Source organism: Eubalaena glacialis, chromosome 5 (genome assembly GCF_028564815.1).
Source record: "Eubalaena glacialis isolate mEubGla1 chromosome 5, mEubGla1.1.hap2.+ XY, whole genome shotgun sequence".
Classification (NCBI taxonomy): Eukaryota; Metazoa; Chordata; class Mammalia; order Artiodactyla; family Balaenidae; genus Eubalaena; species Eubalaena glacialis.
Window position 1 is genome coordinate 74,122,752 of NC_083720.1, and position 26,100 is coordinate 74,148,851.

The 26,100-nt window shown below is 41.4% G+C and overlaps 1 protein-coding gene across 2 annotated transcripts; it reads right to left on the reverse strand.

Moving 5' to 3' along the window:
* Positions 1–289: 289 nt before the first annotated feature.
* OCIAD2 (OCIA domain containing 2) lies at positions 290–22,097 on the reverse strand. 2 transcript variants are annotated; one of them, XM_061192258.1, is made up of 6 exons: positions 22,031–22,097; positions 12,901–13,029; positions 8,752–8,848; positions 7,128–7,181; positions 3,858–3,905; positions 290–813 (listed from the first exon to the last, which is right to left on the reverse strand). In XM_061192258.1, exons 2-6 carry the CDS (start codon positions 12,964–12,966, stop codon positions 767–769), a joined length of 312 nt encoding a protein of 103 aa, XP_061048241.1. In that variant the 5' UTR covers positions 12,967–13,029; positions 22,031–22,097; the 3' UTR covers positions 290–766. The 2 variants fall into 2 exon arrangements, with proteins under 2 accessions (XP_061048241.1, XP_061048242.1); XM_061192259.1 differs by lacking the exon at positions 3,858–3,905.
* Positions 22,098–26,100: the final 4,003 nt, after the last annotated feature.

The following is a 26,100-nucleotide window of genomic DNA, read 5'->3' on the forward strand; positions in this document are numbered from 1 at the left end:
TTCTTCCAGTGAGTCCTCCCAGAATTACGTAAACTGTTCCTGAGGGACATTTTGGGAAGTTGTGTTTATTCTTTTAGGCCACCAGCAGAATATAAAAGAACGCAGTTCTTGAGAGCTGACCATGAGCATGTATCCATTAGCTAAGCAAGGTACCTAAAACAATGGGCTTTTCTAAAACTTCACCATACCGAGGAGACATAAAGTCACCGAGGTCATCAAAAGGACAGTTGATTCATATTGTGACTCTTTAAAATGAAATATTTTTCATTAAAAAATCTTGGCCCCTACATTTTAGAAAGCACTTCCCATAGTCACAGTCTCTCTTGCCCTGTATTTCTACCTCCATACATACACACTGGGGCATGATTCCCAAGTTCCTCAACATTCATTCCTATCCTCCATCAGGGATCTTAAAACCCTGAACAAAAGCAGAGTGAAAGAATGGATGGGGGTGAATCAGAGAAGACTCTAAATTCTTTTATTTAGCTGTAAGCAAGTAAGAGTGCAACAGAATTTCTTTCGGTGTACGAATGCTCCCAACATGTTCTTAAACAACAGAAAAACATGGAATGCTCAATTCAATGGAGAATCAACCGCGAAAGCATTTCAAATAGAGAGAATCACAATGTTTCTGTTCTACTATAAGTAAATTATTTTAAAGTACATTTGACATTTTAAAGGTGTACAAATTCAGATGTTTTTAGAAACTTCAAAACCCACAGACACAGAGTTTAGGAAGTAGAAGGCTGTGAACTTCCCTCCTTACTTAATCCATGCTTTGTTTTGCATTCCTCACAGGTAAGCAGGCAGTGCCTAAAATAGAAGCAAAAATGTTGGTTTGTACTTTGACACTGGAAGCTCTAGTCTGAACACAATATTATTGAGAGATTTTTTAAAAAGTTTTAATTGATGTATAGCTAATTTACAACGTTGTGTTAGTTTCTGGTGTACAGTGAAGTGATTCAGTTATATGTATACATACGTTTATATATATTCTTTTTCATATTCTTTTCCATTATGGTTTATTACAGGATATTGAATATAGTTCCCTGTGCTATACAGTAAGACCTTGTTGTTTATCTATTTTATATATAGTAGTTGGGTATCTGTGAATCCCAAACTCCCAATTTATCCCCGCCCCCTTTCCCCTTTGGTAACCATAAATTTGTTTTCTATGTCTGTGAGTCTGTTTCTGTTTTGTAAATAAATTCATTTGTATCATATTTTAGATTATTTAGAGGTATTTTCTATGCTAAAGTTCTCAAGCCTAATTTTTTTCAGGAATTACCAGAGCTGTTTCTTGGTTTCAGACTCCCCGAATTTCTTCCACAAAAAGGCCAATAATGATTTTCCTGTCCAATGTTTTCACCATGTTGTGCTGCATCTCAAACAGAATCCACTGTGACAAGTAAGGGCTCTTTAGAGAAATGTGCCCCCAACACTAGTCTTATAATACCATGGTAGAAATAGCTATTATTTACTGAGCTCTCACTGAGTGTCATGAACAATCATTTCTATTCCTTACACCATCCCATGAAAAAAATTCTGATCACCATCTTATACAAATGAGAAAACTGAAGATTTGAGAGTTTAAGAAACTTGTCCAAGGTCACACAGCTTAGTAAGTTAGCAGTTAGAACCCCTTTTGATCCCAGCGACTCTAACAGCAGAGGTAATGCCACTTACTCCAGAGTCCTACTGCTTGTATCCCTTAATGAGAATCATGATTTATATTAATATAGTAAAGGCTCTGAGAAGTCCTGCAGTCAAGACCCCTGGTTAAATTTGCGTAACCCCGTGACAGTAGAAGCTGTGTCTGCTGATCAAGGCACTCTTTAGAGACTTGTACAATGCTTTGAATATAGTAGGTACTTACTAAATGTTTGGTGAGCAAATGAAATAGGTATCCCAGATAAATCATAATTATTATTGAGGTTGAATAGCAACAACTCAAACTTTGAGTTTTTTTTCAACATATGAATGTTAAAAACTATTTTAATATTGTAAATGGTGAATGATCTTTCATTTACTTTTTAATAATTATCTTTATTATAATCCCTTAATCAAACAGAGTATAGGGCTTCCCTGGTGGCACAGTGGTTAAGAATCCACCTGCCAATGCAGGGGACACGGGTTCGAGCCCTGTTCAGGAAGATCCCACATGCCGCGGAGCAACTAAACCCGTGTGCCACAACTACTGAGCCCGTGTGCCACAACTACTGAGCCTGTGCTCTAGAGCCCACGAGCCACAACTACTGAGCCCATGTGCCTAGAGCCCGTGCTCCGCAACGAGAAGCCACCACAATGAGAAGCCCGCGCACCGCAACGAAGAGTAGCCCCCGCTCGCCGCAACTAGAGAAAGCCTGCGTGCAGCAACAAAGACCCAACACAGCCAAAAATAAATAAATAAATATATTAAAAAAAAACCCCAAAACAGAGTACAAACCTGTTATGCCCTGGACCAAAACCAGCCCCACGCAGCTGACCTTCAAAGGAATGGAATTTACTCTGGCATACTCTTTTTTTTTTTTTTTTTTTTTTTTTATAAATTTATTTATTTATTTATTTATTTTTGGCTGTGTTGGGTCTTCGTTTCTGTGTGAGGGCTTTCTCTAGTTGTGGCAAGCGGGGGCCACTCTTCATCGCGGTGCGCGGGCCTCTCACTGTCGCGGCCTCTCCCTTTGCGGAGCACAGGCTCCAGACGCGCAGGCTCAGTAATTGTGGCTCACGGGCCTAGTTGCTCCGCGGCATGTGGGATCTTCCCGGACCGGGGCACGAACCCGTGTCCCCTGCATTGGCAAGCAGATTTTCAACCGCTGCGCCACCAGGGAATCCCTGGCATACTCTTATGTATGATGCCTTTCCAAGGCCAAATCCCAAGATACCAGCAACTGTAAGAGCAGGTTAGGAAAGATAAATAATTTAAAGGTTTGGAATCTCCTCCATTAATGGTCTTTTAGAACTTTATTAACAGCAGTAATTCTTATAACAAAAGTACCTTGATGAATCAATGAACAAAAACTCTGGGAATGAAGTTCCCTAATAAAGAGCAGGACTGGGAACTGGAGACTTTTGATCTCCTCAGTTTTGAACTGGAGGTAGAAGGGCCGGGATAGAGCAAGCAAAGGTGATGCCCAGACACAGGCAGCCAGAGGGAGGCCCAACTGGCAAACAAATCTCTGAGGCCATGGGGAGGGAGAGATGGGACTTGGGCTGTGGCTCTAGGTAGCCAAATCCAAATCACTGGGTAGGAGAGCCCCTTAATTTTCTTTATGGATTGGAGTATGGGGAGCTGCAGTTCATCTTGCCTGTCAGGGAGGAAGGTCACGAGGCAGAACCATGGAAGACATTTTCAACCTGCTATTCTTGCTGGGAATAAGGTTTCAGATCGTAAACCGGAATACGTCCTCTGTGTCCATAAAAGGTCTATGGATAACCAGTATAAGAAGGTGAAACCCTAAGTTTATGGTAAATGTTCTATTAGAAAGCCCTGATTTAAAAAAACTATTCGTTTGTTATGCCCGTTATAGAAAATATTTGGAAAAGACTGGCCAAAAGAAGGAAATTAAAATCTCTCGTGGAGCTATCATTCAGAGACTCTGCTGTCGATGTCCTCTTGTTATCCTGCCAGGCCCTCCTAGTCCATGCTTTAGAGGGGACTAAGGTGAAGTCCCTACTGCTCAGCTTTCCATCAGAAAGTGTCGAACGAACTAAAAACTGCAAGGTGGCAAAAAATGGAGACTGGTTTTTCAGAGAGTCAATACAGGCAATTTGGTTAACCTGGACATTCCTATCTCCAGTTGCTATAAACATCTTCTTTTTAAAAAATGAAACTTTTTTTTCCTTCTATGACTTACGTGCAACTTTAGGCAATGATCCAAATCTTGGATTAGCTGCTAAGTAACCTAAGAAGTAATGTATAAACGCATTATTATTTCATTTTATAACTTATTTAAATTTATAAAGTATAAAGAAGTCTTCAGGGTTTAAGATATACACAGATTCTTAATCTAAAGAGATGATCTTAAAAGAGATAATTCAAATCTTGATTGAATTTAACTCTCAAATAGTAGTTATTTTTGGCAAGTAACAAGTAATGGCTTTAATGTATAGAAGAAGAACATGAAACAGACAATTCATGATGTATTTAAAGATATCAAGGCAAGGTGGAGATAACTTAGTTCTAAGTGATTAGTCACTGCCCCCTCCCCTTTTAAAGTAACTCAACACAGAGTTTCAATTTAGAGATTCACAGTATATATAATCACAATTTTATTTATTTATTTTTGTTTGTTGTTTTTAAGATTTTTTTAAAATTAATTTTTATTGGAGTATAGTTGCTTATAATCACAATTTTAAAATGAAAGCATTTCCACCTATGGTGGGCAGAATAATGGATGTTCCTACAGATGTTCCCATCCCAATCCCTAGAAACTGTGAATACATTACCTTACACAACAAAAGGGAGTTAGGGTGGAAAATGGAATTAAGGTGGCTAATCGGATGACTTTAAAATAGAGATTATCCTGGATTATTTGGGTGGGCCCAATGTAATCACGGTGACCCTTGAACGTGGAAAAAGGATTCAGAGACAGAACCAGACAGACGGCAGTATGGGAACTTGGCTCCACGTTGCTGGCTCTGCAGACAGAGGAAGGGACCATGTGCCAAAGAATGTGGGTGAGTTCCAGAAGCTAGAAAGGGAAAGGAAGCCCTAGAGCCCCCAGAAAGGAATGCAGCCCTGCTGACACTTTGATTTCAGCTCAGAAAGACCCATTTTGGACTTCTGAACTTCAAGACTGCAAGCTAATAAATTTGTATTGTTTTAAGCCACTATGTTTGTGGAAATTTGTAGAAAAGTAATACACAACCTGGAAAAATATATTTGTACAGGGCTTCCCTGGTGGTGCAGTGGTTAAGAATCCGCCTGCCAATGCAGGGGACACAGGTTCGAGCCCTGGTCCAGGAAGATCCCACATGCTGCGGAGCAACTAGGACTCTGCACCACAGCTACTGAGCCTGCGCCCTAGAGCCCGTGAGCCACAACTACTGAGCCCGTGTGCGACAACTACTAAGCCCGCGCGCCTAGAGCCCGTGCTCCGCAACAAGAGAAGCCACCACAATGAGAAGTCCGTGCACCGCAGCGAAGAGCAGCCCCCGCTCTCTGCAACTAGAGAAAGCCCTCGTGCAGCAACGAAGACCCAACGCAGACAAAAATAAATAAATAATTTTAAAAAAGAGAAAATCAAAATAAAGTAAAATAAAAATTTTTTAAAATATATATTTGTACAGATGTAAGAGATGGTAGATTTTGAGCAAGTAGTTTAATATTCATAAAACATAATCCCTATATATAGATGTCATGGCCATATTTTTCTTTCTGTGTCAAAAATATTCTGAAAAAGGCTTATTACTAATATATTTCCACAAAAAGACTATCTTCAAGTTATAAAAATGAAATCATATTTAATAAACCAACTTTAAAGACAACAATAATACTGACTGCAATGAGATTCTTCTAGATATATGACATGTGGTCTTTCAGACCCCAGAAAGAGCTAAACATCTTCCCTCATGTTTGCTGGGTACAAGTACTCTCTAAAATCCTAGTAATCAGCAGTGTTCAGTATAATGGGCTTCCACAGGGTCAGGTGCCTTCTTGCTGTCTGGGGACTAAGCAATGCTTATAGGTTCTCTGGTTGGATGGAGTCGGGGAGAAAGAAGAGAGCAAGGAAGGAGGAACAGAGGGGAACAATGGACAGTGCTACGAGGCACGGAGAGGGTATGTGGGTGATGCAGGGCGGCCTCCAGTCCTCATGATCTGCTGCGCACGGGTGCCCCGCCTGAGGCAGGTGCAGCCTCTCTCCAGGACAAATGGCTTGGTGTTCAGAGCTTGGGTGAATTTCAGCCCCATTTACCTCTTCCCTGGAGCACCCTTGTGCAGGGAAGTATCTGTCTAACCATATACCAAGGCCCTGGGAGACACAGGGACTCTGGTACAGAGACAGGCACTGCCATAGTTTCCTGGGGCTGCCATAACAAATTACTACAAACTCAGTGGTTTAAAACAACCCAAAAACAAAAAAAACACAAAAAAAAACAACCCAGATTTGGGACTTCCCTGGCGGTCCAGTAGTTAAGACTCAACGCTTCCAATGCAGGGGGCACGGGTTTGATCCCTGGTCAGGGAACTAAGACCCCATGTAGCGCGGCCAAAAAAAACCCCCAAAAAACCCACACAAATTTAATACATTACAGTTCTGGAGGTCAGAAGCTCAAAATGGGTCTCACTGGGTGTTTTAGTCCATTCGAGCTGCTATAACAAAATACCACAGATTGGGTGGCTTATAAACAGCAGACATTTATTTCTCACTGTTCTGGATGCTGGAAGTCCAAGATCAGAGTGCTGGCATGGTCGACTTCTCATTGTATTCTTACATGGTGGAAGGGGCCAGGGCCCTCTGTGGGGTCTCTTTTGTAAGAGCACTAACCTCCTTCATGAGGGCTCCACCCTCATGACCTAATCACCTGCAAAGGCCCCACCCCTAACAGCATCACCTTGGGCTTTAGAATTCCAATATGTGAATTTGGGGTGGGCGGGGGAATACAAATATTCAGACCATAGTACAGGGCTACATCAAGGCATCAGCAGAGCTGCAAGCCCTTCTGGAGGCTCTAAGGTTTCTTTCTTTCCAGCTTCTGGAGGCCACTCATTGCTTGACTCATGGCCCCTTCCTCCATCTTCAAACTCAGGAATGTTGAGCTGAGTCTTTCTCATGCTGCCATCTCTCTGGTTCTGTCTTCTGATCCACTGTCACTTTCAAGGACCCTTTTGATTATATTGGGCCCATCTGGATAGTCCAGAATAATCTCCCTATTTTTAAGGTCAGCTGATGAATGACCTTAATTCCAACTGCAAATTTAATTTCTCTTTGTCACGGTCACTCATTCTGGGAAATAGGACATCTATGGGAGGGAGAGCTGGGGACGTAGGCTAGAAACAGGCAAAAGCCTGCATAAATAAATCCTTCACCAAAAAATAAATGCCAAGTACCAAACACTGCCAGGAGGACCACAGAAAACTGGATTCTCTTAAGTTAAACTATGTACCAAATACTGAATCTTACCATGGTGGACCAGTCCTTGGGTGACAAGCATGCTTACAAGAGAAAAAGGCAGAGCTGTAAAACAAAAACGCCCTTCAATATTGGTATTTTAAAACTTGGCACCTCACCTAGAAGAATGAGGGAGAATTACTCTGAGTGTTTTCTCTTCCTGCTTTGGCAGTGAGATTTTAGTCGTTTTTTATTTTACTAATTTGACAGATATTAAGCACCGCAAGGAGAATTTTCTTGGGGTCTGCCCCAGGCACTCAACCTAATGCACAGCATTAACGTGACAAAACCTAGACCCCCTGCCACTCCATCTCTGAGACCCACCACGCACCGGATTCTGATCACTACATACAACACAGGCATCTTCATGTGTGTGCGCTGAGCTGGTGAATTTGGGAGTTTCCATTCGCTATATATTTTGAAATTTTCAATCCTGCATGAAAGTTAAAAAAAGAGGACAATAAACTGCACACCCTACCTGCTATAGTTCCCTGCTTTTGTCTTTTATGACATTTGTCACACAATTTGGATACGTTTATTTTCTGAAGATTACTACATTCGAGGTAAACAGATGTTTACAGATGATTTTTATCTCTAAACAGGCAAGTTAGTCCAGAAAAGGCAGTTTCTAGTTCTGTCAAAATGTGTCAAATGACTTCTTCCCAAAGCACAGAGAGGTGATAAAAAAAATTGGTTGCTATTTGATTTGTCTTGGTTGCTAGCTCTTCCTAGTAACCAAGACAAATCAGATAGCAACCAATGTTTCCACTCAGAGCTATCTACCTGATGGTAGGCAAATGGGTCATACTGAAATGTTAAACTACTAGGGCTTAAATAAATTACTCACTCATAAGTTGTCAGAAAATTTCTAGCAGCACAATCAATAATCAGTAATGCACAGTGAACATCACCTTCTAAGGAGTGTTACTTCCAAAAACAACTGATACTGGATTTGAATGATTTAAGAAATCAAAATGAGCATTTCAAAGTAAAATTATCCCTATGCCAGCAATATTGGGACTATATCTATAGGCTCTATTATGACATTTTCAAGTGACAAGTCACGAATTTTAAAAATTAAACGGGACCTTAATGCATAGCCTCAGTTCACACCCTTGTCTCATATAAAGCAGGCCCAGAAAGAGGAAGAGACTTGGCAGAAAAGGTTACTTCAAGACATCGTAAGGGAAGTATTAACAGAATGCTGCCACTCTTCATTCATTCCACGAATATTTAATAGGTACTTTTTATTTGTGAAGCAGTGTGCTTGGCTCTGGGAGGGAGCAATGAACCTGAACTTGAAGGTTAGAGCCCAGTGGAATTGTGGAAAGTCTACTCTTTCAAGAAATTCTAAATAACACTCTTGGTACGCGTTCTCGGTCACATGAAAGAAAGTGTTAGGTGTGCATCACTTTTTGCTAAGGGGGGTAAACAGCTCCTAAATCAGATATTATCCCTGCCCTTAAAAGGGTCTCAACATGGATTTAAATTCCAAGCAGCCTCAGACATCAATGTCTTCAGGGAATTATGCAAAGTCCCTGCTCAAAAATAAATCAATACCATAATTCTAATATGATATTAGGCAGTTTATTGCAGCAAATACAGTGTTAACAAAGATTAAGAGGGGTGCAATTACCTCTCTTCCAGAAACTTTCTTCTTGACATTCCCGGATAATCTTTGAAATCTCTGATCTGTGGATGTGCAGTTTTGATTTTGGACAAAACAACAGACTCTGCAAGGAAAGTTACATGATGACTTGACTGAAATCATCAGAAGAGCATCTACTCTGTCTTCCCTGGAGGAGGGCAAGGAGGTCTCTTCACTCTGGTCACACAGTGTGCGTTCTGTCCCGGCTGCCAGCACTGAGCAATGGCCAGTTTCAACCAGTGCTTTCCAGCTGTGAACGCTGGATGGACTTAGGCAAGAAAAGAATCACAGTTGGAGAAGCAGAGTGATTCAGTGACTAGTGAGCATGAAGCAGATATCTGGTCAGAATGCATTACTGCTGAGGCCACATTTTCTTTCTTACTTTCAGCCTCTGTCCATGCAGTCCCTGTCCCTGCAATGACACTCACTCCCTTTGCCTACCTGGTCTTCTTAAGACCCAGTTCAAGGTCTCCTCCTGGGTGAAGAGAGAGACTTCCCCTACCGCATAATATTTACACATCTGGGATCACACTCAGAGCGGTATTACAAGTTATCTATTTATAGATCTGTATTCCAATTTACCTATTTATACTTCTATATGCATTTTTAGACTGTGAGAAACTATAGTCTAAAAAGCATCAGCAGACTGTTTTTTGTTTTTCTACATACTTTACTTTTTATCTTAACAGTTTTTTTTAAACACGTTTATAAATGGTCTGCACATAATATCTGGGGGAACTATTGACATGGTTGACATTATTTTTATTAGTTCTACAGTACTAATACTGTAGAACTAATTTTTTTTCTCATGTTGATGTGCTACAATCTGGACTAACTCCCATCTTTTTATTATCCTCCCCTTTTGTAGTTATGTATGTGGTTATTCACTTACTCTCACCCACATTCTCCATCCTCGTTCTCTGCCCATCTCCATCATTCTGGGTGTTTAATGTGGATCTTTTGTTTGTATATATGCTTGCAAAGTGTTCATTGTTTTGGGTGCCTGCATTTTTTAATGCAAATGGCATTGTTTTATACATTTAGTTCTATTTTTTAAAATGTTTTCAACTCAGCTCTACACTTTTAAGATCTATCCATGTTGCTATATTTATCTAGTCCACTGTTTCTAACTGCGGCATGATTCTCCAGGATGCTTCCGAGTCCCCATCACCAAATGTCCCCTTACAGACCCACGTGAGAACACTTTTCAGATATGTATCTAGAAGCAAAATACAGGGCATGCATATTCCCAGTTGAACAAAGTCTTGCGAGAGTGCTCTCCCCAATGGCTGCACCAGCATCTACTCCCATCAGCAGCGTGTGAACATTCCTCTATATGCCTAAGAACCGCATAAGAGCTAGTTAAGCTGGATTCCAAGCAGGTTAGAGTAAAGAAAGGATTTTGTAACACTTGGCATTATCCAGTTTTCTAAAATTTAACAGTCTAATAGGTATAAAGCAATATTTTATTGTTTGATAACTAATGTGTTTGAGCATCTCTATGTAGTCTTCAGCCAGACTGTCCTTCTCTGTTGAGGCAATCCCTGCAACTAGACCTCGGTTGTAATCTTTTCTTGTTCAGTGACTCATTAATTTTTTATTGTGGTAAAATACACATAACATAATAGTTACCATTTTATATATTTTTTCATTCTCCCATACACTTTATTTTTTTAAAATTTTATATTGGAACATAGTTGTTTTACAATGTTGTGTTTAACCATTTTAAAGTATACAACTCATGGCATTCAGTATATCTACAATATGTGCAGCCATCACTGCTATCTAGTTCCAGAGCTTTTTCATCACTCCAAAAGGAAATTCCATACCCATTAAGGAGTCTGTCCTCATTCCCTCCTCTCTCCAACTGCCTAGCAACCACTAATCTGCCTTTTGGATTTGCCTATTCTGGATATTTGGTACAAACAATATCATACAGCATGTGACCTTTCGTGGCTGGCTTCTTTTCCTTTGCATGATGTTTTCAAGATTCACCCATGTGGTAACATGTATCTGTATTTCATTTCTTTTTATGGCTCAATAATATTCCATTGTATGAATATAACACATTTTGTTTCTCCATTCATCCACTGATGGACATTTGGATTGTTTCCACCATTGGCTATTGTGAATAATGCTGCTATGAACATTCTTGCACAAGTTTTTGTTTTCAGCTCTGCTGGGCCATACTGCAACTCTACGTTTAACTTTTTGAGTTTTGCACAGGAGCTGCACCATTTTCTAATCCCACCAACAATGTAGGAGGTTTCCAATTTTTCCACATCCTTGTCAACATTTGTTATCTTTCGTTTTGTTTCTTTTTTTTGGCTCCGCCATCTGGCTTACAGGATCTTAGTTCCCCGACCAGGGACTGAACCCACGTGTTTTGTTTCTTTTTTTAAATTAGCACATTAAATGTTTTTAATATAAATTATTCAATTTATTTAAACTAAATAAACTAAATTCTTTCTGCTTTTGACTGTGGTCATGCTAGTGATTGTGAAATGGTGGTTTTGATTTGTATTTCCTTAATGACTAATGACATTGAGCATCTTTTCATCTGAATATTGGCTATTTATATATCTTCTTTGGAGAAACACCTATTCAAGCCCTTTGCTCATTTTTCAATTGGGCTGTCTTTTTGTTATTGAGTTGTAAGAGCTTTTTATATATTCTGGATACTAGACCCTTATCAGATATATGATTTATAAATAATTTTTCCCATTCTGTGGGTGGTTCATTTGTTTTTTAGAAACAAATTTTATTTAATTTTTTCCTTAAGTCACACTGCTATTTCCTTGTTTGTGAATTACTTATGTAGGTCCTCTGCCATTCATCTCTTGGAGTTTTAGTGTTTTTCTTGTTGAGGTGCAGTTCCATGGCTTTTGAAGTTCACCTTGCTGATTTTGCAAATGTTCTTTTTTGACTCTTTGTTTGTAGTAGATGTCAATGTGGATGGTGATCACTAATTCCTGAGCACTCGCGCACAGGCCAGGCACTGTGCCAAGCACTTTACGTGCATGATGGTGACAGGCAAGGATCCTGTGGCACCTGTGCCTTCAGAGCTCTACAAACAGCCCAAGCAGGCAACCTCTCTCTTCTTCCTCTACAACTCCCCATAGCACAGCACACGGAAGTGGTGGTCAGGGTGAGTCACAGTGACCAGGGAAGAATCTGTTCTCACACACCACTTATGTTAGCTCAGCAAGCACTCCTCCTTATCCCAGTGTAAATATTTCTTCTTGGTTCTGCCTGTGGCTGCGGCAGAAATAAGCAACACCTCCCTCCCTCTCCTCCCGCAAAACACACACACATACACATGCATGGTCAGGGACCCCAACTATCACAACTGCTGTGAGTCCTGCAGTCAAGACTGAAGCTCCTGCAGTGTCCCCAGGGAGCTCTGGTGATCCTTTTCGGTAGAACCATAAATGTTTTATGGCTCTCCATTTCACAGAGGCAACTCGGGTGTCTAAATTCCTTATGATGTGATATCATTTGTCTACTTGCCTCTCCTAAACTTTGCTCCTTAAATATCATCTCCTCCATAACCCATTTTTAGCTTGAAAAAGTTGACTCCAGAGAACATGAACTCTATTAACCCATCACAATACTTTCTCTTTTCTTCACTTATGTGTCCCCGAAACAAACAGTATTCATTCTCAAGAAGTTGAAAAACTGTGTCCCTGTTAACACCGGGGTTCTCAATCTGATGGCTAATTTAGTAGTTAAGGACTCTGCCATCCCAAACAGGAACACCTGTCAGCAGCATATCCTTAGTATGATTAGCCTTGATAACAGAAATGAAAAAACATGCATCCTGTAGCATTCTGTTAGATTCAATTAAGAGTTTTGTTCTGGTAAAGGAAACCTCTTCAGTCACTGACAACCTATGGAAGAGTTAGTTAAGCTGAATTCTAAACAGGGAAGAGTAAAGAAAGGATTTTGTAAATAATTTAAAAGGCTCCTTTTCAAGGCAGCCAAAAACACACTTTCCTTCCTCATTCTATTTTCCCTGAACCCATCCTACAAAGTGCCAGACTGAAAAAACTAAGATGACTGATCAAGGATGAGGTTTAAGGGAAGTCCTGTATGATGTTCCTCTTCAGATGGCAGACTTTCAAATTAGAAATATACCTGCTTGCTTGGTGGTGGCAAATGGGGACCTTTATCTTGGTTTTCATGCGTAGACACTGAAGCCATGATGACTTTGTCTTTGTTTCTCTTCTAGTTGAGTGGACTCAGCTTCCTCATTTGACCCGATGTCTAAGGAAAGTAGAAGAGAGTCACCATGCCATGACTGAACATTTATGTCAACAGTAAAAACACCCTTAGGATCAACTCCCCTATTTGGCGAACTTATTTTCATTTTGTCATTAACCTTCATCTCCAACCACCTGCAAACTCACTTTCTAATGCTCCTCCTCTACCAACACACACATTAACTGACTAATGGTGACAGATCAGAGGAAGAGGGGAGTGAGATGTCACATGAGGCACAGTGAAATGTTTTATGACCTATAAACTGTCCTCAAAAAATTTCAATTCATTACAAGGTCATTAGCTACACAAATATTTACTGTCTATTATGTGCCAGGCCAAGGGATACAAAGGATAAGACAAAATCAGTGCTAAATGAACTCACAGGGGAAGACAGACAAGTCAGCAGTTACACAACATGCAAAGGGCTTCCCTAGAGGCATGCACACAGTGCTAAGGAAGAAAGGCTTCTTCTCTCTGGTCAGGTCTGAAGACACCAAAGACCAAGACTCTTGAGCTTTCAAGAGGGTCTGTGGGGCTGTTGGAACGTCACGCCGGCCTCTGCTACCACAGGCTCGCCCCACATTCCGTACCCCTCCCTCCCCCCGGCCTGAGTGAGCCAGAGCCCCCTAATCAGCTGCTCCTTTAACCCCGTCCTGTCTGAGTGAAGAACAGACGCCCTCAGGTGACCTACACGCAGAGGCGGGTCCAAATCCAAAGCTGAACCCCGGGGGCTGTGCGAACAAAGAAGAGAAAGGGAAATCTCTCCCAGCAGCCTCAGGAGCAGCGGATTAAATCTCCATGATCAACTTGATGTACCCTGCATCTGTGGAATACTTGAATAGACAACAAATCATCGCAAATTGAGGAGGTGGACTTTGGGAGCAACTGTAGACTTGGGGTTTGCTTTCTGCATCTAATTTGTCTCTGGTTTTATGTTTATCTTAGTTTAGTATTTAGAGTTTATTATCATTGGAAGATTTGTTTATTGATTTGGTTGCTCTCTTTTTTTTTTAAGTATATAGATATATATATATTTTTCCTTTTTCTCTTTTTGTGTGTATGTATATGCTTCTTTGTGTGATTTTGTCTGTATAGATTTGCTTTTACCATTTGCCCTAGGGTTCTGTCTGTCCGTTTTTTTTTTTTTTTTTTGGTATAGTTTTTAGCACTTGTTATCATTGGTGGATTTGCATTTTGGTTTGGTTGCTCTCTTCTTTCTTTTTTTTAATTACTTTTTAATTTTGTTATTTTTAATAATTTTCTTTATTTTTATTTTAATAACCTTATTTTATTCTTCCCTTCTTTCTTTCTCTCTTTCCCTCTTTCTTTCTTTCTCCCTTTTCTTCTGAGCCGTGTGGCTGACAGGTGCTCCGGCCGGGTGTCAGGCCTGTGCCTCTGAGGTGGGAGAGCCGAGTTAAGGACATTGGTCCACCAGAGACCTCCCGGCTGCACATAATATCAACCAGTGAAAGCTCTCCCAGAGATCTCCATCTCAACGCTAAGACACAGCTCCACTCAACGACCAGCAAACTACAGTGCTGGACACCCTATGCCAAATAACTGGCAAGACAGGAACATAACCCCACCCATTAGAAGAGATGCTGCCTAAAATCATAATAAGGCCACAGACACCCCAAAACAGACCACCAGACGTGGTCCTGCCCACCAGAAAGACAAGATCCAGCTTCATCCACCAGAACACAGGCACCAGTCCCCTCCACCAGGAAGCCTACACAACCCACTGAACCAACCTTATCCACTGGGGGCAGACACCAAAAACAACAGGAACTACGAACCTGCAGCCTGCGAAACGGAGACCCCAAACACAGTAAGTTAAGCAAAATGAGAAGACAGAGAAGCACACAGCAGATGAAGGAGCAAGGTAAAAACCCACCAGAACAAACAAATGAAGAGGAAATAGGCATTCTACCTGAAAATGAATTCAGTGTAATGATAGTAAAGATGATCCAAAATCTTGGAGATAGAATGGAGAAAATACGAGAAACGTTTAACAGGGACCTAGAAGAACTAAAGGCCAAACAAATAATGATGAACAACACAATAAACGAAATTTAAAATTCTCTAGAAGGACTCAATAGCAGAATAACTGAGGCAGAAGAACGGATAAGTGACCTGGAAGATAAAATAGTGGAAATAACTACTGCAGAGCAGAATAAAGAAAAAAGAATGAAAAGAATTGAGGACAGTCTTAGAGACCTCTGGGACAACATTAAACACAACAACATTCGAATTATAGGGGTCGCAGAAGAAGAAGAGAAAAAGAAAGGGAATGAGAAATTCTTGAAGAAATTATAGTTGCAAACTTCCCAAAATAGTCAATCAAGTCCAGGAAACACAGAGAGTCCCATACAGGATAAATCCAAGGAGAAACATGCCAAGACACATATTAATCAAACTATCAAAAGTTAAATACAAAGAAAAAATATTAAAAGCAGCAAGGGAAAAGCAACAATTAACATACAAGGGAATCCCCATAAGGTTAACAGCTGATCTTTCAGCAGAAACTCTGCAAGCCAGAAGGGAGTGGCAGGACATATTTAAAGTGATGAAAGGGAAAAACCTAAAACCAAGATTACTCTACTCAGCAAGGATCTCATTCAGATTCGACAGAGAAATTAAAACATTTACAGACAAGCAAAAGTTAAGAGAATTCAGCACCACCAAACCAGCTTTACAGCAAATGCTAAAGGAACTTCTCTAGGCAGAAAACACAAGAGAAGGAAAAGACTTACAATAACAAACCCAAAACAATTAAGAAAATAGTAAGAGGAACATACACATCGATAACTACCTTAAATGTAAATGGATTAAATGCTCCAACCAAAAGACATAGACTGGCTGAATGGATACAAAAACAAGACCCATATATATGGTGTCTACAAGAGACCCACTTCAGACCTAGGGACACATACAGACTGAAAGTGAGGGGATGGAAAAAGATATTCCATGCAAATGGAAATCAAAAGAAAGCTGAGTAGCAATTCTCATATCAGACAAAATAGACTTTAAAATAAAGACTATTACAAGAGACAAAGAAGGACACTACATAATGATCAAGGGATCAATCCAAGAAGAAGATATAACAATTGTAAATATTTATGCACCCCACATAGGAGCACCTCAATACATAAGGCAAATGCTAACAGCCATAAAAGGGGAAATTGAGAGTAACACAATCATAGTTGGGGACTTTAACATCCCACTTTCACCAATGGACAGATCATCCAGGATGAAAATAAATAAGGAAACACAAGCTTTAAATGATACATTAAACAAGATGGACTTAATTGATACTTATAGGACATTACATCCAAACACAACAGAATACACTTTCTTCTCAAGTGCTCACGGAACATTCTCCAGGATAGATTATATCTTGGGTCACAAATCAAGCCTTGGTACATATAAGAAAATTGAAATCATATGAAGTAACTTTTCCGACCACAAGGCTATGAGACTAGATATCAATTACAGGAAAAAATCTGTAAAAAATACAAACACATGGAGGCTAAATGATACACTACTTAATAAACAAGAGATCACTGAAGAAATCAAAGAGGAAATCGAAAAATACCTAGAAACAAATGACAATGAAAATACGATGACTCAAAACCTATGGAATGCAGCAAAAGCAGTTCTAAGAGGGAAGTTTATAGCAATACAATCCTACTTTAAGAAACAAGAAACATCTCAAATAAACAACTTAACCTTACACCTAAAGCAATTACAGAAAGAAGAACAAAAAAACCCCAAAGTTAGCAAAAGGAAAGAAATCATAAAGATCAGATCAGAAATAAATGAAAAAGAAATGAAGGAAACAAGAGCAAAGATCAATAAAACTACAAGCTGGTTCTTTGAGAAGATAAACAAAATTGATAAACCATTAGCCAGACTCATCAAGAAAAAAAAGGAGAAGACTCAAATCAATAGAATTAGAAATGAAAAAGGAGAACTAACAACTGACACTGCAGAAATACAAAGGATCATGAGAGATTCCTACAAGCAACTCTATGCCAATAAAATGGACAACCTGGAAGAAATGGACAAATTCTTAGAAAAGCACAACCTTCCGAGACTGAACCAGGAAGAAATAGAAAATATAAATAGACCAATCACAAGCACTGAAATTGAGACTGTGATTAAAAATCTTCCAACAAACAAAAGCCCAGGACCAGATGGCTTCACAGGCGAATTCTATCAAACATTTAGAGAAGAGCTAACACAGATCCTTCTCAAACTCTTCCAAAATATAGCAGAGGGAGGAACACTCCCAAGCTCATTCTGAGGCCACCATCACCCTGATACCAAAACCAGACAAAGAGGTCACAAAGAAAGAAAACTACAGGCCAATATCACTGATGAACATAGATGCAAAAATCCTCAACAAAATACTAGCAAACAGAATCCAACAGCACGTTAAAAGAATCACACACCAGGGTTTCCCTGGTGGCGCAGTGGTTGAGAATCTGCCTGCCAATGCAGGGGACACGGGTTCGAGCCCTGGTCTGGGAAGATCCCACATGCCGCGGAGCAACTAGGCCCGTGAGCCACAACTACTGAGCCTGCGCGTCTGGAGCCCGTGCTCCGCAACAAGAGAGGCCACAATAGTGAAAGGCCCACGTGCCACGATGAAGAGTGGTCCCCGCTTGCCACAACTAGAGGAAGCCCTCACACAGAAACGAAGACCCAACACAGCCAAAAAAAAAAAAAAATAAATAATAATTTAAATAAAAAAAAAAAGAATCACACACCATGATCAAGTGGGGTTTATTCCAGGAATGCAAGGATTCTTCAATATATGCAAATCAATCAATGTGATATACCATATTAACAAATTGAAGGAGAAAAACCATATGATCATCTCAATAGATGCAGAAAAACGTTTTGACAAAATTCAACACCCATTTATGATTAAAAAAACCCCAGAAAATAGGCATAGAGGGAACTTACCTCAACATAATAAAGGCCATATATGACAAACCCACAGCCAACATCATTCTCAATGGTGAAAAACTGAAACCATTTCCACTAAGATCAGGAACAAGACAAGGTTGCCCACTCTCACCATTATTATTCAACACAGTTTTGGAAGTTTTAGCCACAGCAATCAGAGAAGAAAAAGAAATAAAAGGAAACCAAATTAGAAAAGAAGAAGTAAAGCTGTCACTGTTTGCAGATGACATGATACTATACATAGAGAATCCTAAAGACTATCAGAAAACTACTAGAGCTAATCAATGAATTTGGTAAAGTAGCAGGATACAAAATTAATGCACAGAAATCTCTTGCATTCCTATACACTAATGATGAAAAATCTGAAAGAGAAATTAAGGAAACACTCCCATTTACCACTGCAACAAAAAGAATAAAATACCTAGGAATAAACCTACCTAAGGAGACAAAAGACCTGTATGCAGAAAACTATAAGACACTGATGAAAGAAATTAAAGATGATCCCAACAGATGGAGAGATATACCATGTTCTTGGATTGGAAGAATCAACATTGTGAAAATGACTATACTACCCAAAGCAATCTACAGATTCAGTGCAATCCCTATCAAACTACCAATGGCATTTTTCACAGAACTAGAACAAAAAATTTCACAATTTGTATGGAAACACAAAAGACCCTGAATAGCCAAAGCAATCTTGAGAAAGAAAAACGGAGCTGGAGGAATCAGACTCCCTGACTTCAGACTACACTACAAAGCTACAGTAATCAAGACAGTATGGTACTGGAACAAAAACAGAAATATAGATCAATGGAACAGGATAGAAAGCCCAGAGATAAACCCACACACATATGGTCACCTTATCTTTGATAAAGGAGGCAAGAGTATACAATGGAGAAAAGACAGCCTCCTCAATAAGTGGTGCTGAGAAAACTGGACAGCTACATGTAAAAGAATGAAATTAGAACACTTCCTAACACCATACACAAAAGTGAACTCAGAATGGATTAAAGACCTAAATGGAAGGCCACACACTATAAAACGCTTAGAGCAAAACATAGGCAGAACACTCTATGACATAAATCACAGCAAGATCTTTTTTGACCCACCTCCTAGAGAAATGGAAATAAAAACAAAAATAAACAAATGGGACCTAATGAAACTTAAAAGCTTTTGCACAGCAAAGGAAACCATAAACAAGACCAAAAGACAACCCTCAGAATGGGAGAAAATATTTGCAAGCGAAGCAGCTGACAAAGGATTAAACTCCAAAATATACAAACAGTTCATGCAGCTCAGTATCAAAAAAAACAACCCAATCAAAAAGTGGGCAGAAGACCTAAATAGACATTTCTCCAAAGAAGATATACAGATTGCCAACAAACACATGAAAGGATGCTCAACATCACTAATCATTAGAGAAATGCAAATCAAAAGTATAATGAGGTATCACCTCACACCAGTGAGAATGGCCATCATCAAAAAATCTACAAACAATAAATGCTGGAGAGGGTGTGGAGAAAAGGGAACCCTCTTGCACTGTTGGTGGGAATGTAAATTGATACAGCCACTATGGAGAACAGTATGAAGGTTCCTTAAAAAACTAAAAATAGAACTACCATACAACCCAGCAATCCCACTACTGGGCATATACCCTGAGAAAACCATAATTCAAAAAGAGTCATGTACCACAATGTTCATTGCAGCTCTCTTCACAATAGCCAGGACATGGAAGTAACCTAAGTGTCCATCGACAGATGAATGGATAAAGAAGATGTGGCACATATATACAATGGAATATTACTCAGCCATAAAAAGAAAGGAAATTGAGTTATTTGTAGTGATGTGGATGGACCTAGAGTCTGTCATACAGAGTGAAATAAGTCAGAAAGAGAAAAACAAATACCGTATGCTAACACATGTATATGGAATCTAAAAAAAAAAAAAAAAAAAAATGGTTCTGAAGAACCTAGGGTCAGGACAGGAATAAAGACGGAGAGGTAGAGAATGGACTTGAGGACACAGGGAGGGGGAAGGGTAAGCTGGGATGAAGTGAGAGAGTGGAATGGACATATATACACTACCAAATGTAAAATAGATAGCTAGTGGGAAGCAGCCGCATAGCACAGGGAGATCAGCTCGGTGTTTTGTGACCACCTAGAGGGGTGGGATAGGGAGGGTGGGAAGGAGACGCAAGAGGGAAGAGATATGGGGATATATGTATATGTATAGCTGATTCACTTTGCTATAAAGCGGAAACTAACACACCATTGTAAAGCAATTGTACTCCAATAAAGATGTTAAAAAAAAAAAGAGGGCAGGAAGACCAGTTTGGAAGGTGCTACAATAGCCCAGGCAAGGATGTGAAGAGACCTGAACCAAGACCCTTGTGGGAAGGCTAGAGATGATAAATTTGTATCTGGAAATATTGGATTTGGGTGCCTTGTGGGCATACATTGCAATTAGCCAGTAGGGATTAGAGTATTTGAGGATTTGGGTCTGAAGTTACAGATTAGGGGTAGGCTGGAAAGATCAGTTTGGGAGTTGCCATAATTGAGATGATAGGTAAAGTAGGAAACATCAATAAAATTGTCTAAAACGAGTACTGGACAATGTGAACACTGAGGCCAAGGGAATACCAACAAGAGGAATAAAAACAAACAAACAAGCCAAGGAGATGACTGAGAAAGAATAGCTGACACAAAGGGGAGGGAGTTTCTGAAGGAGGATTGTGAATCATTGGTGTCACAGGGCTGAGAAAAGTGATTTCGCAACAATGGGCATAGTCCAGGTGGACCACGAACGCTACCGCACCGCCTGCGCCGCCAATGGCCACTGCACTCTGCAGATCCGCACTCCATGACAACCACTGATTTCATGCAAAATGAACCTCTCATCATACACAATTCTGTTTCCTACTAAGCTGCCAGAAATACAAGCCAAGCGGACACGTACGTGTACCAAGTTTCACTTTCAGCACCTAATGTTACTGTAGAGGCAGCGTGATGCCCTAGGGTAGAAAGACCTGCTTTCAGATCCTGACTCTACTCTTTGCTAGCCCTTGCTTTGGGGCAAGTGACTTAAAGTGCCTGTGCCTCAGCTTTCTCACCTGCTAAGTGCAGGTGATGGACCTTGACGGGCTGTTGCAAAGATGAGGGATGAGGTCCATAAGCAGCAGCACAGCACAAGCACACAGTGAGTGTGTGAGCAGTAAAGGGCAGCTGTCAGAGCCCTGGGTGCTCTATTTCTTGAGGACCTCCAGGAAGTGTTTGCTGACCTAAGGCCAAATTAGATTATCTTTGCTTAGTTAGGCCATTGCCTCAAATCTGGAAGCAAAGATACCACAACACAGCTTTGGTGGTCAAGTCCCCTCACACCCAGTTAGTCACTGGTCCACATCTAAGCAGGTCTTCTCAGGGTCTCGCCTTCCGGGTGCAGCCCTCACCCCATGCCCAGGTCTGGTTTGGGGTCCCTCTGCTTCTCCCGTTGTTGGCGGGGGCAGGAGTGCTGACAGGTGGGCAGTGGGAGGGAGGCGCTCAGCAGGATGGAGGTGTCGGCGTGTGATCGGACCCACAGCCAGAGGGGGGTGGGGTCACTGCACTTTCTGGTAGGGGAGCGGGGGCGGGGGTTTCGGGGGGCCCCCGGCCCCCCGGGATCAGCCTGCAGGAATCCGCCGCCATCCCAGGGTCGCGGCTGGAGCCCGGGCCAGCGAGGAGGGGTTGGAAGGGGCGATGCGAGGCCAAGTACCTCCGTCCTGAGGACCCCCGAAGTAATGCGGGCAGAGGAGGCCATCCCCTCTCGCCATCCCTTCCGCTGTCACCGCCATCCCTTCCGCTGTCACCGCCCCCCACCCCCGACGCCGAGGCGGGCTCATCCGCAGGGCTGAGGATCGCCTCGCAGGCCGCGTCTCAGGCGCCCGCCCAGCCGAGCTCGCCTCCCCGCGCGGCCGCCGCTGTAGCCCGGATGCTCCCGCCTCCCCGGCGCCCGCGCCCGTCCCTGGCGACCCCCCCAGGGCCCGCGGTCCCCTTACCGCGCTCGCTCCCGGGACCTCGCCTGTGCTCGGTGAGCTTCCCTCTGCCTCTTTCTTCCTTTTGCTCCGCCCCCATTGGCGCACCGCCCCTCGCTTCCTCGCGTGAGTCACTCAGCAAGTGCACCCCATCCCCCATCCTGCTGTCTCTGATGGTGGCCTCACACCTATGCACAAGTGCCCAAGCTGAAACCCGGCTGTTGCTAGAATCTCCCACCCCACCCCCAAGTCTTGTCCTGACACCTGGTAGATTCTTTTGACTTTCAAATAACTCCTTTCTTCCCAACAAAGACAGCGACAACCATTTATTGAACACCCTCCCTGGGCCAGGAGGCTACATCCTGCAGCTTTGTCTTGTTTCTTCTTTATTTGAGGTGTAATTGACATATAACATTATATTAATTTTAGGTGCGCAACATAACAATTCGATATTTGTATACATTGCAAAATGATCACACAATATGTCTAGTTCACATCTTTCACTATATGTAGTTACCAAAAAAAGTCACCCCCCCCCAGCCTTGGGATGAGGACTTTTAAAATCTACTTTCTTCGCAACTTTCAAATATGCAATATAGTATTAGTAACTATAGTTGCCATGCTGTGCATTACATCACTGTGACTTACTTATTTTATAATTGGAATTTTGCACCTTTGACCCCCTTCACCCATTTTGCCCATCCTTATGCAATCCTTTCTACAGCTCTTTTTTTAAAAAATTTATTTGTTTTATTTATTTATTTTTGGCTGAGTTGGGTCTTCGTTGCCATGCGCGGGCTTTCTCTAGTTGCGGCAAGCGGGGTCTACTCTTCGTTGCGGTGCATGGGCTTCTCATTGCCGTGGCTTCTCTTGTTGCGGAGCACAGGCTCTAGGCATGCGGGCTTCAGTAGTTATAGCACGTGGGCTCAGTAGTTGTGGCACACGGGCTTAGTTGCTCCGCGGCATGTGGGATCTTCCCGGACCAGGGCTCGAACCCGTGTCCCCTGCATTGGCAGGCGGATTCTTAACCACTGCGCCACCAGGGAAGCCCCCTTCTACAGCTCTTTAGGGTGAGTACTGTTACCTGCATTTTAAGGACTAGGCAACTGGGTTGTGCAAGGCCACACTGGGAGCTTGGAGTCAAAGCCTGGTCAACGTGGCTCCCAAGCATTCTCTTCCCATTGTTCTTTGTCCATGTCCTCCCTGTTCCTGCCACTCCCAACCTCTACACATAGGGGGAGCTGCTGGGTGCTTTTACTACCTGTATCACTCACCCCAACCTCAGCTGTGATTGCTCCCTGACATGCCACTGGGAATCCTGGAGTGTGCTGAGTTGGAAGAGAGAAGTTGTGGATCACTGGATGGCCCTCATCATTTCTCATCTTTTCTTCCTGTCCTAATTTTGGTCTCTACTCCTCCGGCCTCAGCCCCCTTGCTGGCCCCTCTGCCATCCACCTTGCCTTCCTTCTGTTCCTTGAGTTCACCCAGCTCTTCCCACCTGAGGCCTGGCATGGAGCCTCCCCCTGTCTGGACTCCTTTCCCCATCAGTCTTGTCCTGGCTTTTTCCTACTTATCCTTCTCTGACTCTTCCTCAGGAGGACCTTCCCCATCCCCAACCCAGCCTAACGTGGGTCTTCCTTCTCCTTGTTCGTAGCACTTATCATGAGTTGTTATTATATACCTTTTAGTGTGCTTATTCCTTTAAAACCTGTTCCCCCTGCCTCAATGTCATCTTCATGAAGTACAGAAAAAGACGGTGTCTGTTTTGCCCACCATTGTATACTTAGCATCTCATATTTGGAGGGGCCCAGTAAAGAGCTGCTGAAAGAATGAATGAATCAGTGAGCCTGGGTTCAAAGGTTGCCTGTCAAGATACTGTTGTTTTGGGCAGAATCTGTGTTCCCCCCAGTACATCCCCCAGACCACGTTCCTCCATGTGATTCACCGCTTTCTTTTCACTCCCACTTGCCCCTCCAAATGAAAGGGAATACAGTTCCATTGCTAATTTTACTTTGTGTTACCGGAAGTCAGAAATAACCCTCTGCCATTTCATGGTCTAAAAGGAAGAGCTTTCTAATTGGTTTTGTTATAAAAATGAACAGCTCTCCCTTACACCGAAGTTTATCTTCTGACAAACATGCTACGGGCAATTGTCCTTTTAACATCTTGATACAATAAAGTCTATGTCCCCACCCTCATTTCTACCTTCCACCAGAATGTTTTTGTTAATGGTCTTAAATAACTAGGAGTTACCAATATGCAATGTGCATTATGTGAGTTCATCACTTGCTACTGGTTGGACAAATCTGAGGTGCCCATGTATTGTTCTAGGCACTTTCAGAGATAAAAGAGAAAAGACAGGGGCCCCTCCAACAAAGGATTGATCACTTCTCAAAGAATGAGGATAAAATAAAATATCCTTGGCCCTAGAAGTAGATAACACTGAACAGAGCCTTTCTTATTGATTAATTTTATTTTTTAAAAAAATTTTTTATTGAAATACAGTTCATTTACAATGTTGCGAGCAGAGCCTTTCTTAGGCGGTGCTTCAGCAGCCGACGGGGCCTCAGGATCATGATCACAAAGTTGATTGTCGCTGGGTAATGCTATGGAAAATGTGGCTGATTTAGAAAGTGCCAGAACGTTCGTGGCAGGCTGCAGCTTGAACAATTTCCATAGCCCCACACTATCCTCAGGAAAGATCCCAATTCATCGGCAGGGCCCTGCAGGATTCAGCTCCTGCCTGTCTCTTCAGCACATCGATCTTCCGCCCTCTAGCCCTACAGAGTGACTGAAGTTTTCCCTTCTCATGCTTTTGCATGTGCTAGAGCTTCAGCTTCTCCACCCCTCTCTCACTCATTTTTTTTTTTTTTTGATGGAAGTATAGTTGATGTACAATATTATATCTTACAGGTATACAAAATAGTGATTCACAATTTTTAAAGTTTATACTCCATTTATAGTTATTATAAAATATTGGCTATATTCCCTGTGTTGTACAATATATACTTGTAGCTTATTTTATACATAATAGTTTGTACCTCTTAATCCCCTCCCCACTTCCCTCTCCCCACTGGTAACAACTAGTTTGTTCTCTATATCTGTGAATCTGTTTCTTTTTTGTTTACATTCATTAGTTTGTTGTGTTTTTTTGATTCCACAAATAAGTGATATCATACAGTATTTGTCTTTCTCTGTCTGACTTATTTCACTTAGCATAATGTCCTCCAAGTCCATCCATGTTGTTGCAAATGGCAGAATTTTATTCTTTTTTATGGCTGAGTAGTATTCCATTGTATATGTACCACATCTTCTTTATCCATTCATATTGATGGTTGCTTAGGTTGCTTCCATATCTTGGCAATTGTAAATAGTGCTGCTATTAACATTGGGGTACATATATCTTTTCGAATTAGTGTTTTTGGTTTTTTTGGATATAAACTCAGGAGTGGAATTGCTGGGTCATATGGTAGTTCTATTTTTAGTTTTTTGAGAAACCTCCATACTGTTTTTTACAGTGGCTGCACCAATTTACATTCCCACCAACAGTGTATGAGGGTTTCCTTTTCTCCACATCCTCGCCAACATTTGCTATTTGTGTTCTTTTTGATGACAGCCATTCTGACAGGTGTGAGGTGATATCTCATTGTGGTTTTTAATTTGCATTTCTCTGATGATTAACGATGTTGAGCATCTTTTCAAGTGCCTGTTGCCCATCTGCATGTCTTGTTTGAAAAAATGTCTATTCGGGTCTTCTGCCCATTTTTAAATCGGGTTATTTGTTTTCCTGATGTTGAGTTGTATGACCTGTTTATATATTTTGCATATTAACCCCTTATCAGTCATATCATTTGCGAATATTTTCTCCCATTCAGTAGGTTGTCTTTTTGTTTTGTTGATGGTGTTACTCATTCTTAAAGACTGGGCCTAGGGATCACTTCCTCTCGGCAGCTTGGCCAGACTCAAGTTTGCTTTCCCACCTCCTGGGCTCCCATTGCACTTTGCAGTGGATACCTATTATGCATATGTATGTGTGCATATGTATGTATCTGTTATGCATATATATGTATAAAAGTTTAACATTTATAACTAAC

Bases quoted from the DNA above. Each gene is read 5' to 3' on its own strand.
- OCIAD2 (XM_061192258.1), bottom strand. From the start codon at position 12,966: ATGGCTTCAGTGTCTACGCATGAAAACCAAGATAAAGGTCCCCATTTG. The intron at 7,182-8,751 runs GTAATTGCACCC...TTTGTTTTACAG, and splicing joins AGAAAGTTTCTGGAAGAGAG to CTCTGCCTTTTTCTCTTGTA. The intron at 814-3,857 runs GTAAGTCATAGA...CTTCTATTTTAG, and splicing joins ATCATTGCCTAAAGTTGCAC to GCACTGCCTGCTTACCTGTG.